The sequence below is a fragment of the Sphaeramia orbicularis genome, chromosome 7 (genome assembly GCF_902148855.1).
Source record: "Sphaeramia orbicularis chromosome 7, fSphaOr1.1, whole genome shotgun sequence".
In the NCBI taxonomy this organism is placed as follows: domain Eukaryota; kingdom Metazoa; phylum Chordata; class Actinopteri; order Kurtiformes; family Apogonidae; genus Sphaeramia; species Sphaeramia orbicularis.
The window spans coordinates 54,338,810-54,352,579 of record NC_043963.1 but is presented as its reverse complement, the minus strand read 5'-3'; the positions used below and the strand labels follow the sequence as shown (position 1 = coordinate 54,352,579).

The 13,770-nt window shown below is 38.2% G+C and overlaps 1 protein-coding gene across 2 annotated transcripts in view; it reads left to right on the top strand.

Annotated features, from left to right (window-relative positions):
• The window catches only part of LOC115421809 (NAD kinase), a 61,368-nt gene that overhangs the window by 42,140 nt on the left and 5,458 nt on the right, over positions 1–13,770 (top strand). For both annotated transcript variants that reach the window (XM_030137748.1, XM_030137749.1), the window contains 7 exons: positions 3,151–3,280; positions 4,821–4,929; positions 7,400–7,485; positions 7,576–7,678; positions 7,799–7,941; positions 10,998–11,097; positions 11,923–12,080. In XM_030137748.1, the coding sequence (XP_029993608.1) occupies positions 3,151–3,280; positions 4,821–4,929; positions 7,400–7,485; positions 7,576–7,678; positions 7,799–7,941; positions 10,998–11,097; positions 11,923–12,080 (829 nt within the window). The remainder of the gene's footprint in view (positions 1–3,150; positions 3,281–4,820; positions 4,930–7,399; positions 7,486–7,575; positions 7,679–7,798; positions 7,942–10,997; positions 11,098–11,922; positions 12,081–13,770) is intronic.

Here is a 13,770-nt window from a genome sequence, read left to right as displayed (position 1 = left end):
TACGGTATATGTACAGTACATCAGCTGTCAGGAGCTGATTTAAACAACAGCAGCATGTATGCACCATCCACACAACAGCAGTACCACAACAGAACACTTATGCACAACATGTGACAAATGAGGTGGGACTAGGGATGCCCTGATCCTGATCTGCAAGGCCCATATCAACACAGATGAGTTTAATTCCAATATGACCAGTAGCCAGTATCCATATATCTACTTAACAACTTAACAATTTTTAACTCACTGGTGAAAAAAGCCCTGATGAAGACCAGAAGTCGCAAGGCGTGGGCTGTATTTTCGAAGATCGCCAAGGAGTAATAAAGGCATTTTATTTTTACACAAATCCTACAGTGTGCCTTGGAATATTTTGTGAAATCTTGCATGCATATGTGGATTTTTTTGACTCTAAATAGTAAAACACGCCACAAGTTTCCAAAGAGCACCTTTGGATAATCACCAAGAAGAGCCAGCAGCACTTCCACTGTGTTGGTTTAGACTTGGAGTGTTTGTTAAACCTTGTTGATGCAAAGAGCAAAGTCATCGCAGAATGAATGGTTTGTAATTCAGAATACTGAGACAAATAAGCTTCATTGTGTGAGGTTCAGGTTTAACCAGACAGACCAGTGCAGACACTACAAAGGAACAGCTAAAACATCATCACACCAATATACGCTACATACTTTATAAATCTGTTTTTCGTGTGTTTTTTTTCCTTTCATTTGACTGTAGAGAGGAGACAGAAAACAAGGCCTACGTGACTAACTGTTCACCCCACATGCTCCGGTTTGGCTGCATGGTTGTCATCTTATCACCAAATTCCAATATTTTCAAAGAAGCAGCTTCATTCTCAGGCTATTATACAAGCAACTGTGCAGAGAAACAGGAACTAATGAGAGGCAACATCAACAGACATCAACATTGTTCATATGAACTAACCCTGGACTCCACAGCCCCTGGCTATTTCCAGTTCCAACTTGTATGCATGTTATAGATTCACTGCAGATGTATCCAAATACAGGGGTTGGACAAAATAATGGAAACACCTTCACTTCAAGATGATAATGCCCCAATCCATACAGCTAGAATTGTTCAAGAATGGCATGAGGAACATTCTAATGAAGTTGAGCATCTCGTATGGCCGGCACAGTCCCCAGACCTCAACATTATTGAGCATTTATGGTCGGTTTTAGAGATTCAAGTAAGACGTCGATTTCCACCGCCATCGTTTCTAAAAGAGTTGGAGGGTATTCTAACTGAAGAATGGCTTCAAATTCCTTTGGAAACAATTCACAAGTTGTATGAATCAATACCTCGGAGAATTGAGGCTGTAATTGCCGCAAAAGGCGGACCTACACCATATTAAATTATATTTTGTTGATTTTTTAAGGTGTTTCCATTATTTGTCCAACCCCTGTATGTGTCCTGCTGCTTTTCTGTGAGGCTGTCTCAGACTACACTACAGCATCTTGGATTTAGTAGGATCTAGGGCTGTGTATTGGCAAGAATCAGGTGATACGATACAAATAACAATACTAGGATCACGATACGATATATCACGATACTGTTAAAAAGGCAGTTTTTTGTTTTTCTTTTTTTAAAATGGTTATTTCCTTGAAAAATTGAATTACACCAGAAATCTGCTCAAATACTAAACACATTTTTATTGATCCCAACAGGATCTAATGCTATATCACAAAATGTTCCAGTGTTCAAACTTAATGTTTTACAGACATTACAGTTTCAGATCCTGTTCAAATGTTCATATTCTATTAGTTCAGAACTAACATCAGAACAGTATTTTAGTTCAATCCCAACAACGGAACGAACATTATTATACATTAAGCGTCTTTGAGTACTTAGAAAAGCGCTATATAAAACTGATGTATTATTATTATTATTATTATTTAATAAGAGTGTTAAATAATAATAAATAAAATATAAACAAAAAAGAAAAACAAAAATGAACCTCCACAATATCTGCATTTGAATAAATATTTAAAAAATATTGATACAGTACTTAATATCGATACAGTATTGTGAAATGAAATATCCCGATATATTGCAGAACCGATATTTTCTTACAGCCCTAGTTGGATCTACATAAAATCCTTTTCAGGCTTAAGCTCAGTTTGTGTTTTGTGTTGTTGTTGTGTCCTATTTTACAGTGTGCTAATAATAGCCCTCAGTTAGTCTCAGGTGACTTAAGTTAAGGGCCTTACTGTATATTAAGCCATACTTTAAGCCTCTGTCTTTGACGAGTCCTCCAGCTCATACTGATCAATAGTAGTTATTCTGTTAGTTAACAGATGTTACGTCAGTCACATCTGAGTCTCATGGAACATTAACATGTAACATTGGAACTGTTCACACTAGGACCAGATCCAGCAGTGACACAGAGACTCATGTCCTGTTCAATAGTGTCTGTGTTTAAACTCAATAACTGATCTCCATGTTTAATACATGTATGAATAGGTCTGAGTAAGTACTGTCACGTGACACATGGTACAATTTACACAAATATAATTTTGGGGTAAAATACTTAAATTCCTGCTGCGTGACACAGGGACTGAAAATGTACATTTTATTCACTTTATTCAAATGTCCAAAACATGCTGTTTTAATCATGAATGGATCCTAAATGAAACACAGGGCTTTAACTCTGAAATGTGTAAATGATCAGTTTTTATGAACACAAATCTGTTGTGACATGGGGACAGCAGTTTGGGCCTTTGTTCAGTATCATAATAAAAGACTGACTGGAACTAAAACACCACAGATATGATCATATACTTTTATTGAACAGACATATTACACTGAAGTGATATTTACAGATAATAGCAGAGTATATTTGACTCATAATTGGATTGGACAGAACCTTTATATATACATGTACTGCTGAAGAATTAGTTCAACAGATTCACAGACTGAAAATATCACTGATACAAGAACAAATATTATTATTATAGTTAATAGTGCATTTACATATTTTAGTCCTTTTTAGGTTTCATTTTCTATTGATTACATCTTTATATCTTTTTTTCTACAAGTGACACTGAAATTTTGTAAATGGTTCCATAAAATAGAGTTCTTAAGTTAAAAAATGAGCCTGTTTGTGAAATAATAGCTCATGTTTGTTTGTTTGTTCAGGCACATTCAGGACCCTGCCAGCCAGAGACTGACATGGAATAAACCACCAACAAGTGTCCTTGTTATCAAGAAGATCCGAGATGCCAGTCTGCTGCAGCCTTTCAAAGAGCTGTGTGTGTTCCTCACTGAGGTACCGTCCCCTCCGCTGACACTTCTGTCCCTCCGCTGTCCCTCCGCTGTCCCTCTGCTGTCCCTCTGCTGTCCCTCCGCTGTCCCTCTGCTGTCCCTCCGCTGTCCCTCTGCTGTCCCTCCGCTGTCCCTCCGCTGTCCCTCTGCTGTCCCTCCGCTGTCCCTCCGCTGTCCCTCTGCTGTCCCTCTGCTGTCCCTCCGCTGTCCCTCTGCTGTCCCTCCGCTGTCCCTCCGCTGTCCCTCTGCTGTCCCTCTGCTGTCCCTCCGCTGTCCCCTGGTACCCATGGACATGTACAGGGGATCAGTCTATGCACTGGTTCACAAACATTCAAAATTTTTTTTGATCAAGATCTTTTTTATTTTCAATTTTCAAATGTATAACAAGAGCATACAACTTGAACATGAAACTGTTGAATCCAGTTCCCATCCAACTGCCCCCCCCCACTCCACCCCCAATACTGGACCTTCTTTGAGTTTATATACAGCCAGACATACCGTACTTTCCGGGCTATAAGGCACACCTGAATATAAGCCGCAGGTGTCCACGATGTGACGTGAGATATTTACACAGAAAGATGGTAAACAGACAGATTATTTAAATATTTATTTCCTTACTTTAACTGCTTTTTTCCAAACAGTGTCTGTAACACAGCAGTAAAACGGCAGGACCACGACTGCTTCAAAAACCCAGAAGTCATTGATTGCTATCTTCATCTTCCTTCTGCGCATTGAAACCGCTGCAGTCGTCTTCTTCAGTGTTGGAGTTGAACAAAAGCTCTGTCACACACCTTCTACGTCTCTCCGTCGTTGTTGCTCAATGGCACTTCCGTGCTGCAGCTCTATTTCCTTCTTAGACAACTTAAAAGCTGCAAAATATGCATTTCTTTGTGTGTTTTCCATGATGAGGGTTTGTGCATGACACGCAAAATGATTGTTAAAAGTAAAGATTAAAACTTCTCCTCTTCATCACCTCTTCCACCTGTCTGTCTCACTTTTGCGCTTCCTGATAGAGCGCCCCCTGGAGGCCGTTAGCCCGTATAAATGTATACTCGAGCTGCATCGCTGTATAAGCCGGAGGGTTCAAAACAAGAAAAAAGTATTGGCTTATAGTCCGGAAAGTACAGTAACATACTTACATACAAATAAACCACCTTCAAATATATGTACAGACACATGCATATATATATGTGTATGTACATGTATACACACATGCATATTTGTAAATTCACATAAATAAATAAATAAGTAAATGGTGGGTGTAAAACAGATGAATTTAAAATCAAATGAAAAAGTAAAAAGTTACTCAGATATTGGAGTTACTCAGATTTGTTGGTACCTACCATACTTTCTACAAAGCTGATAAATGGATGCTAAGTGGCGTAGAACTTTGTGGTGGAACCCCTAATGGTATATTGAATTTTTTTCGAGGTGAATATGTTGCATGACCTCTCTGATCCAGTGTCCATATGTTTGGGGGAGAGCATCCTTCCATTTAAACAACATTATCTGCCTATCCACAAATGTTCTCCTTTTTACTGTAGGTGAAAAATTTGCTTGTTTACGTGGAAAAGAAGGTTCTGGAGGACCCAGCCATATCAGGAGATGAAAACTTTGGGGCCATTACGAAGAAATTCTGCACTTTTCGAGAAGGTATGGTGAAGTTTTTATCTAAAGCCTTTACACAAGCCAAGGGAAGCACTGATCCATGGGCTGAACGGTTCATCTGGTCTGGACTCAGTCAAATCAAATCCATTTTATTTGTGTAGCGTCACATCTGGGGATGGAACTGTATGAAAATTTCATATCACGGTTATTGTGACCAACATTATCACGGTTATCATTATTATCTCTGTATTATTGAAATTGTGCTCAAAATGTTCAAAAAGTACTAATGCACACACTGAAATAATTTCACCTAATTGTATTTTGAAAAAAAAAACAAAAAAAAAACCACCAAATAAAATAACTGACACAATGTCCCTTCTGTGTCAGAAACATTCCAATATTAACCCTTAGTGGTCTGAGTCTATTTTGTCCGTTTTTCAGTCCTTTTGATTTTGCCTTTATATACTATAGAAACAAATGTTTACTATACCCATGTTTGGGATCTGGTTTTTCACCACATCTATATCATCTGTCTATTATTTTTTTCACTTTAACCTACTATAAAAACACGAAAGGACAAAAAACACACAAGAAATATAAAATCTGATTTGAAAAATGTATATACTTTATTGCATAAATAACACACAGATGCTTAACGAACCTTTTCAAAGACTTTAAAAGAGAATATTGGTTCCAAATATTAGGTATAGAAAATTAAAATTGTAATAAATTAAAACTATACTCAAATATTTGACATAAAAGCAGATCTTTACATAGGCGTTTTTTCCCCTAAAAGTGCGGTAATCAAACACAGTTATCATGATAATTAGAATTTAAACAGTAATACTAACCGTCTGCAATTTTACCACGGTTTATCGTTATACCGGTAATCGTTACATCCCTAATCACATCATAACAAAAGTTATCTCATGACACTTGACATTTAGACCTCCCTGGGGGTGGTTTTTGACAGCACCCTCACTTTTAATAAGCAGATAAATGCAGTTGTTGGAGCTAGTTTCTTTCAGCTAAGGATCTTTACTGAAGTCCAACCTTTTCTCTCCCTCAAAGACTTTGAGAAGGTGACTCATGCTTTCGTCTGGTCTGGTCTGGTCTACTGTAACAGCCTGTTCTCAGGTGACTCAGTCTCTGCTGTCTGTCCTTCAGTTGGTCCAAAATGCTGCTGCCCACCTCTGAAATAACACATGTAATCCAGAGCATGTGAGGCCTGGTTTAGCCTCTACACTGGCTCCAGGTTCGTGTTAGAACTGATTTTCAGACTTTACTGTTTGTTTTTAGGTCATTCCATGGGTGTTGGCGCCTTCTTATCTTTCTGATCTTTTAATCGTGAACGCTCCTTCTCGTTCACTGAGGTCAGCTGACCAGTTGCTCCTGGTTGTTCCAGGTCCAGACTGAAGCTCAGGGCAGAGCGGGCCTGTTCTGTAATTGTTCCTAAACTACGGAACAGCCTGCTTCTCCAGATCAGGTCCTCACGTACAGCTGATACTTTTAAAACTCATTTAAAAAGCCATTTTTAATCTTTGGCTTTTAAACTGGGCTGAGAATTAACATTTTGGCTTTTTATTTATTTTACTTAATTTTATTTTATTTTACTTGTGTAGATTTTATAATCTGTTTTTTTTATTTCTATTCCTGCTTTGAATCTCTACAGCACTTTAGGCAACATCTGTTGTTTTTAAAAGGGTCTTTCATATTTCATCATTCAAATGGGGTCATTTTTATTCACTAGGTGGAATTTTCTATACCTAATATTTGGAACCAATATTCACTTTTAAAGTCTTTGAAAAGGTTCGTTAAGCATCTTTGTATTATTTATGCAATAAATTATAGACATTTTTCAAATCAGATTTTATATAGTTTTTTGTGTTTACTATCCTTTTATGTTTTTATAGTAGGTTAAAGTGAAAAAATAATAGACAGATGAGACAGATGAAGTTGTGGTGAAAAAAAACCAGATCCCAAACATGGGTATAGTAAACATTTGTTTATATAGTATATAAAGGCAAAATCAAAAGGACTGAAAAACGGACAAAATGGGCTCAGACCACTAAGGGTTAATATTTGAATGTTTCTCCAACAGAAGGTACATTGTGCCAATTATTTTATTTGGCTTTTTTTTTTTTTTTTTTGTACAATTTGGTTAAATTATTTCAGTGTGTGCATAATAATAAGCACATTCCAACAAAGTGAATATTGGTTCCAAATATTAGGTATAGATATATTAGGTATAGAAAATTAAAATTGTAATAAATTCAAACTATACTCAAATATTTGACATAAAAGCAGATCTTTACTTGGGGTTTTTTCCCCTCAAAGTGCAGTAATCAAACATGGTTATCATGATAATTAGAATTTAAACGGTAATGCTAACCGTCTGTGATTTTACCGCGGTTTATTGTCATACCGGTAATCATCACATCCCTAGTTTGGAGCAGCAGAAACCTACTGATGCAGGTATGAGTGCTGATGGACATGTACATGTGTTGTTTTTCAGACCTGGATGACATCTCCAATCGTGTAGACTTCATCATCTGTCTGGGCGGGGATGGGACTCTGCTGTACGCCTCGTCACTCTTTCAGGTACGAGCCCTTCCTGCTGTCGCTCCTTTACCAGAGTACGATGGAGGGACGTTCATCACACACTTCCCTTTGGTGTTTTGGTCTTTGTAGGAGAGCGTTCCACCAGTCATGGCCTTCCACCTGGGATCCCTGGGCTTCCTCACACCTTTCAAATTTGACACCTACCAGTCTCAGCTCACCCAGATTATTGAAGGTATATGTCCCTGACACACCTCCAACGCCCCATTTTCACAATCCTGCAGAATGATGTTTTTGCAGAATCAACCTTTACTCTTATTCCTCTCATGTGGACAAACATTCGTTTTGTCTTCAGGAAATGCAGCCATCGTCCTCCGTAGTCGCCTGAGAGTTCGGGTTCTGAAAGAGAACTGGGAGAAGAAGGCCCGAGTGGATGAGAAGGGCATCATCTTGACCAACGGGGACGTGGAAAGCAGCCGCAAAGCCATGGAGTATCAGGTGAGAAGTGCCTCTACCTCAGCCTTTGTGTCCTTCATGTGTGCTGGTTTTCCTGCTGTCCTTATAGATTCATAAATGCTCTCATTATGTCCTCAGATCACCTTTTACTGACATTATTTTCATGAAACCCATAAGTAAATGTTGACAGAGAAGAACAGGGCTGTCAAACTCATTTTAGTTCAGGGGCCAGATTCAGCTAAATTTGATCTGCAGTGGACCGAACCAGTAAAATAATAACATAATAATATAGAAATAATGTCAAATCCACACTTTTGTCTATGTTTTAGAGCGAAAAAAGTCGACTTACATTATGAACAGGTTTACATCTACAAACTGTCCTTTCAAAAGATGCGGACAGCATGAACAAACTGAAAAAATAAGTGTAATTTGAACAATATTCTGCCTCAGTTGATCATTTCCACATGTACATTATAACTTACAGATCACACTGGATCTACAAACACACAAAACATTTAATAACAGCGAGAGTCTTGTTAAAATTGTACTTACTTTTCTTAAGACATTTCAGGTTGTTCATATTTGTTCAGGTTATTCACATTTTTTGTGAAATTATACTTTGTTTTATTGTAAATACATGAAAATATTTACATTTACAAAGAGATAAGTTTGGAGTTGTCATTATTTCTATGTTATTATGATAGTATTTGACTGAATCCTGCCCACTTGAGATTAAATTGGTCTGTATGTGGAACCTGAACTAAAATGATTAATATCGTCAGGGTAATTTTTGCATTTCATGAATTCATCCCAAGGGCCGGACTGGACCCTTTGGCGGGCTAGATTTGGGCCCCGGGACGCATGTTTGACACCTGTGGAGTAGAAGCTCAAGGCCAATCTGCGTGTATTAGACTACGTTCAGACAGGTCTTAATGCACAATTCAGATTCTTTGATCATTGAGATCGTTGATCTAAAAGGGGTTGGACCAGTAAAAGAGTCCAAAAAAAGGAAAATTACATTAGAATAAGGTTTACATCTACAAAGTATCCTTAAAAATGTGAATAACATGAACAACCTGCAGTGTCTGAAAAAACATAAATGCAATTTGAACAATATTCTGCCTCAGTTTATCATTTACACGTGTATATTACAATGTACAGATCACAGCAGATCTACAAATTCTCCAAACATTTAACGACAGACAGAATATCGGTCCAACTACACTGACTTCTGTTAAGACATTTCATGCGGTTCATATTTGTTCAGATTATTCACATTTTTTGTAAAAGGATAGTTTCTAAATGTTAACATTTTCATGTAATTGTACTTTTTTATACTAAAACACAGAGACAAATTTGGAATAATCATTTATAGGTTATTATAAATCACAGGTGTCAAACAGGCGGCCCGGGGACCAAATCGGGCCAAAGGGTCCAGTGCGGCCCGTGGGATGAATTTGTGAAATGCAAAATTTACACTGAAGTTATTAACGATCAATGATGTTAAAATCATTTTAGGTCAATTCAATCTAAAGTGGGTCAGACTAGTAAAATACCATCATAATAACCTATAAATAAAGAAAACCACAAATTTCTCTCTTTGTTTTAGTGTAAAAAGGGTAAAATTACACAAATATTTACATTTACAGACTAACCTTTTACAAAAAAACATGAACAATCTGAAATGTCTTAAGAGAAGTATGTGAAATTTTACCAACATCTTGCCTTTTACTAAATGTTTTGTGTATTTGTAGATCTACTGTGATCTGTAAGCTGTGATGTAGATGTGTAAATGATAAACTACGGCGTGATATTCTTAAAATTGCACTTATTTTTCTTAAGAATTTTCAGGTTGTTCACATTTGTTTGTGTTGTGTTCGAGTACAGTTCATAATGTAAACATTTTCAGTACGGAATTTGACTTTTTCACTCAAAAATATAAGAAAAAACTTTGGAGTTGATATTATTTATAAGTTCTTATCCTATTATTTATACTATTTTACTGGTCTGGCCTACTTTATATCTTATTAGTCTGTATGTGGCCCCTGAACTAAAATGAGTTTGACACCCCTGCTATAAATAATTTGATGATCGTCTTTTACTGATCTGACCCCCTTTAGATCAAACTGGTCTGTATGTGGAACCTGAACTCACATGATTTTAACATCATTGACTGTTAATATCTTCAGTATAATTTTTGCATTTCATAAATTCATCCTATGGGTGGGTCCTTGGATGGGCTGGTTTTGGCTCATGGGCTGTATGTTTGACACCTGTGCAATAGAAGGACCCACTGTGTGAAGTGACTTCTGTTCAGGAGCAGATGACATGACTAATGAAAAAACTGCACAGGAGTTCCTCCAGCTTTAGAACAGTTCAGCTGACTGCACTGCAAGGTTATTATCGTTAACGAAAACTAACGAAATGACAAAAACTAGAATTGTGAAAACATTTTTGTTAACTGAAAAAAATAAAAACTATAATTAAAAGAAACAAACATAACTAACTGAAACTATTGTGTGTTTACAAAACTGAAACGGATAAAAATTACGGATAAAATTCCTTTCGTCTTTGTCAGTGTCAGATTGATATGAAATCAATTTATTTTGTTCAAACAATTTTATCTGACGGCTTCATACGACACTTGACAGTCCGTCACTTGTGGTTTCCAGTCGTCTTCTGGTCCCCACTCTACCTGGAAACATGGAGACTGAAGCAGCAGAGTCCTGTCTGGGATTTATGTGAATGTGACGGAGAAGAAGAGAAAAGAGACGGCAAAACTAAAACTAAGCATTTAGAAAAAAACAAAAACTATCAAACCTGCTCTAAAAACTAATCAAAACTAACTGAATTAGAGAAAAAAACATCAAAACTAAATAAAACTAAACTAGAATGAAAAATCCAACAGTTATAACCTTACTGCACTGTAATAGTTCAGATCCACAACCACACACCTAAGTGACGCCGTCACAGTGACGCCGTCACAGTGACGCCTGTGGAAGCACACGCCACTAAGCATCATCTGCTCTAAGACCAGGAATGCGGTCAGACAGGTGGAAGGAGGCGGAGCATCTGAAGAGTGTCCTTGTGTGTTCCAGGTGCTGAATGAGGTGGTGGTGGACAGAGGACCCTCCTCCTATCTGTCCAACGTGGACCTGTTCCTGGATGGACACCTCATCACTACAGTGCAGGGAGACGGTGAGTGGACACCTGATCCACAAGAACACAGCGGACCAGTCAGAACAGAACCAACAGAAGAAAAACCAGGGCCATCTACAAGGAACAGGAAGCAGTGACTGTGATGGACAAACCAGCAGAAGTCCATGTGTCCTCCAGTAGAAGCATAGATCCTTTTAAAACAGAAGTTCAGTCAGTTCTGCTAAAAGCAGAACTGTTCTACACTAGAACCAGGCAGAACCAGTACCAGAACTTTACAGTCTGCAGTATCTGAGTGTTTTTGTCTTAAATACGACTGAACTTCACACCAGCTGCCACTAGTCAGCACTGAGCTCGCACATGCTCAGTAGAGCAGACTCCACCCCCTCACTTCACATGTTCATCTTGTTTAATCACAAGAAAAAAAGGAAATCGCAATTCTCCTTCCAAACAATAACCCTCCTCTTCCTCCTCCTCTTCTTCTTTCTCCTCTTCTTCCTTCTCCCTCATCCCCCTCATCTTCCTCCTCTTCTTCTTCCTTTTCCTCCTCCTCATCTTCCTCATCCTCCTCCTTCTCCTCCTCCTCTTCCTCCTCCTCCTCACTGTCTTCCTCATGCACAGATTGACTCATCTTTAAACTACAACCATAAAAACACTTGAACACAACACAAACATAATTTTGAATTCACTAGTGGAGAGACTCATCTTTCCCGACTGCACCTGAAGGCAGCATATGCTACATAGACCTGCAGTGACTGGAGGGGACCAGCAGTGGGACCAGTATTTGTCTGATGTTAGATGAATTTCCAGTCTGTATGATGTCGTCTGTGTTTTCTGGACCATAAGTGTGTGTTTGTGTAAATGCAGGCGTGATCGTGTCAACGCCAACAGGAAGTACAGCATACGCCGTGGCAGCTGGAGCCTCCATGATCCACCCCAACGTCCCAGCCATCATGATCACCCCCATCTGCCCACACTCACTGTCCTTCAGGCCCATCGTGGTCCCAGCTGGAGTGGAGCTCAAGGTACCAGCACTATATGTCAAACAGACGCCATTATTATTTTTACTGATTAGATTTAAGTAGAGTAGAGTAGAGTAGAGTAGAGTAGAGTAGATAGAACTTTCTTGATCCCTTGGGTAGAACTTCAGGAAATTGAGGTTCCAATAGCAGCACAAACACCTAAAGTACAGTCTAAAAAACATTATAAGAAAATAGTAGCAACAGTAACTAAAATAAATAAATAAAACAGTAGTGAAAAAACAGGCAATTGCACGTTGGAAAGTACTCGTAAAAACAACAAATAACGGAATAGTAATAATAAGATTTAAGAAGTTTATTGTCATATACACAGCGGTACTGAGCAATGAAATTCTTACTTTGGGGGTTCCCTTCACACCACTATAAACAGTTAAACTAAACAAAAATGAAATAAAAGAAATAAACTGAACAGTTAAAACAATTTAAACTAAACTGAAACACAAGTGGTTCCAGGCACAACAAACCCCGCCCCTCACATGTATTGTAGCTTATTTTGGCATCGATCCAGCTGATGTCATCATGTCTGTGTGTGCTGATCTCAGCACTGACACATTTCACCCATTATAAATAAATGGGAAAAAAAGATTTGAAAAATTTGAACTTTGACCTACTTGAACCAAACTGTAATCACATCTATTCTGGGTCAATGGCAATCTATAAACCATATTTGGTATGAATTCAACCAATAGTTTTGCTGCTAAAATGTTAAACAAACAACCAAACCCAACCAAAAACAATAGCCCCCCCCCCCCAGGGGGCGGGGCAATAAAATGAAGCGAGTACAGTGGTCCCTCGTTTAACGCGGGGGTTACGTTCTAAAAATAACCCGCAATTGGCGAAATCTGTGAAGTAGTCTGCTTTATTTTTTACAATTATTATATGTTTTAAGGCTGTAAAAGCCCTCACCACACATTATATACACTTTTCTCAGACAGGCATGAACATTTTCTCACATTTCTCTCTTGTTTAAACACTCAAAGTTCAAACCTTCGTAGATTTTAAAGATTTCCTCCTTCTTTATGTAACGAACTGAAGATTCATTTATTCGGTAATGGCGCCCTACAGCCGCAGAACTTCTACCTTCCTTCAGCGTGTCCAGAAGTCCAACTTTTTGTGCGATGTTTGTCATCTTCCTCTGCCTTTTGGGTGTGACCACAGGTGCTGCTGTTGGTGCAGAACGTTTTGTCGACATTGTGGGTTTTGTCGGTTAGAAAACTGTCAAACATACAGCACTGCAGAGTCACACTGCTACAGATCCAACATTTATGTAAATTTGGCAGAAGAATGCATTCTGTACTGAACAGGAGACAGTGACTGACAATGGTCTACAGTCCCTTAGCCAATCAGGACGCAGAACACAATGCACGTTCATACACTGTAAAAAAAAAAAAGCATGCAAAATTGCACTAAAAAAAATTGTCGAAACAGTGAGGCTGCGAAAGGTGAAGTGTGTTATAGTGAGGGACAACTGTACTCTGTGCAAAGAGTAAGTGTATCGAAACACACACAAAAAAAAAAAGATTGATTGATTTCATTCTTTAATTGTGCAAGATACAAAATACTGTCACAGCAGTAGACGTTGATTGCAAATATTATTACTGTTGTGCAAATCTGTGAGGACATGTGTACATATGAGTTTGAGTCAGGCAGTGGTTCAGGAGGCTGATGGTCTGAG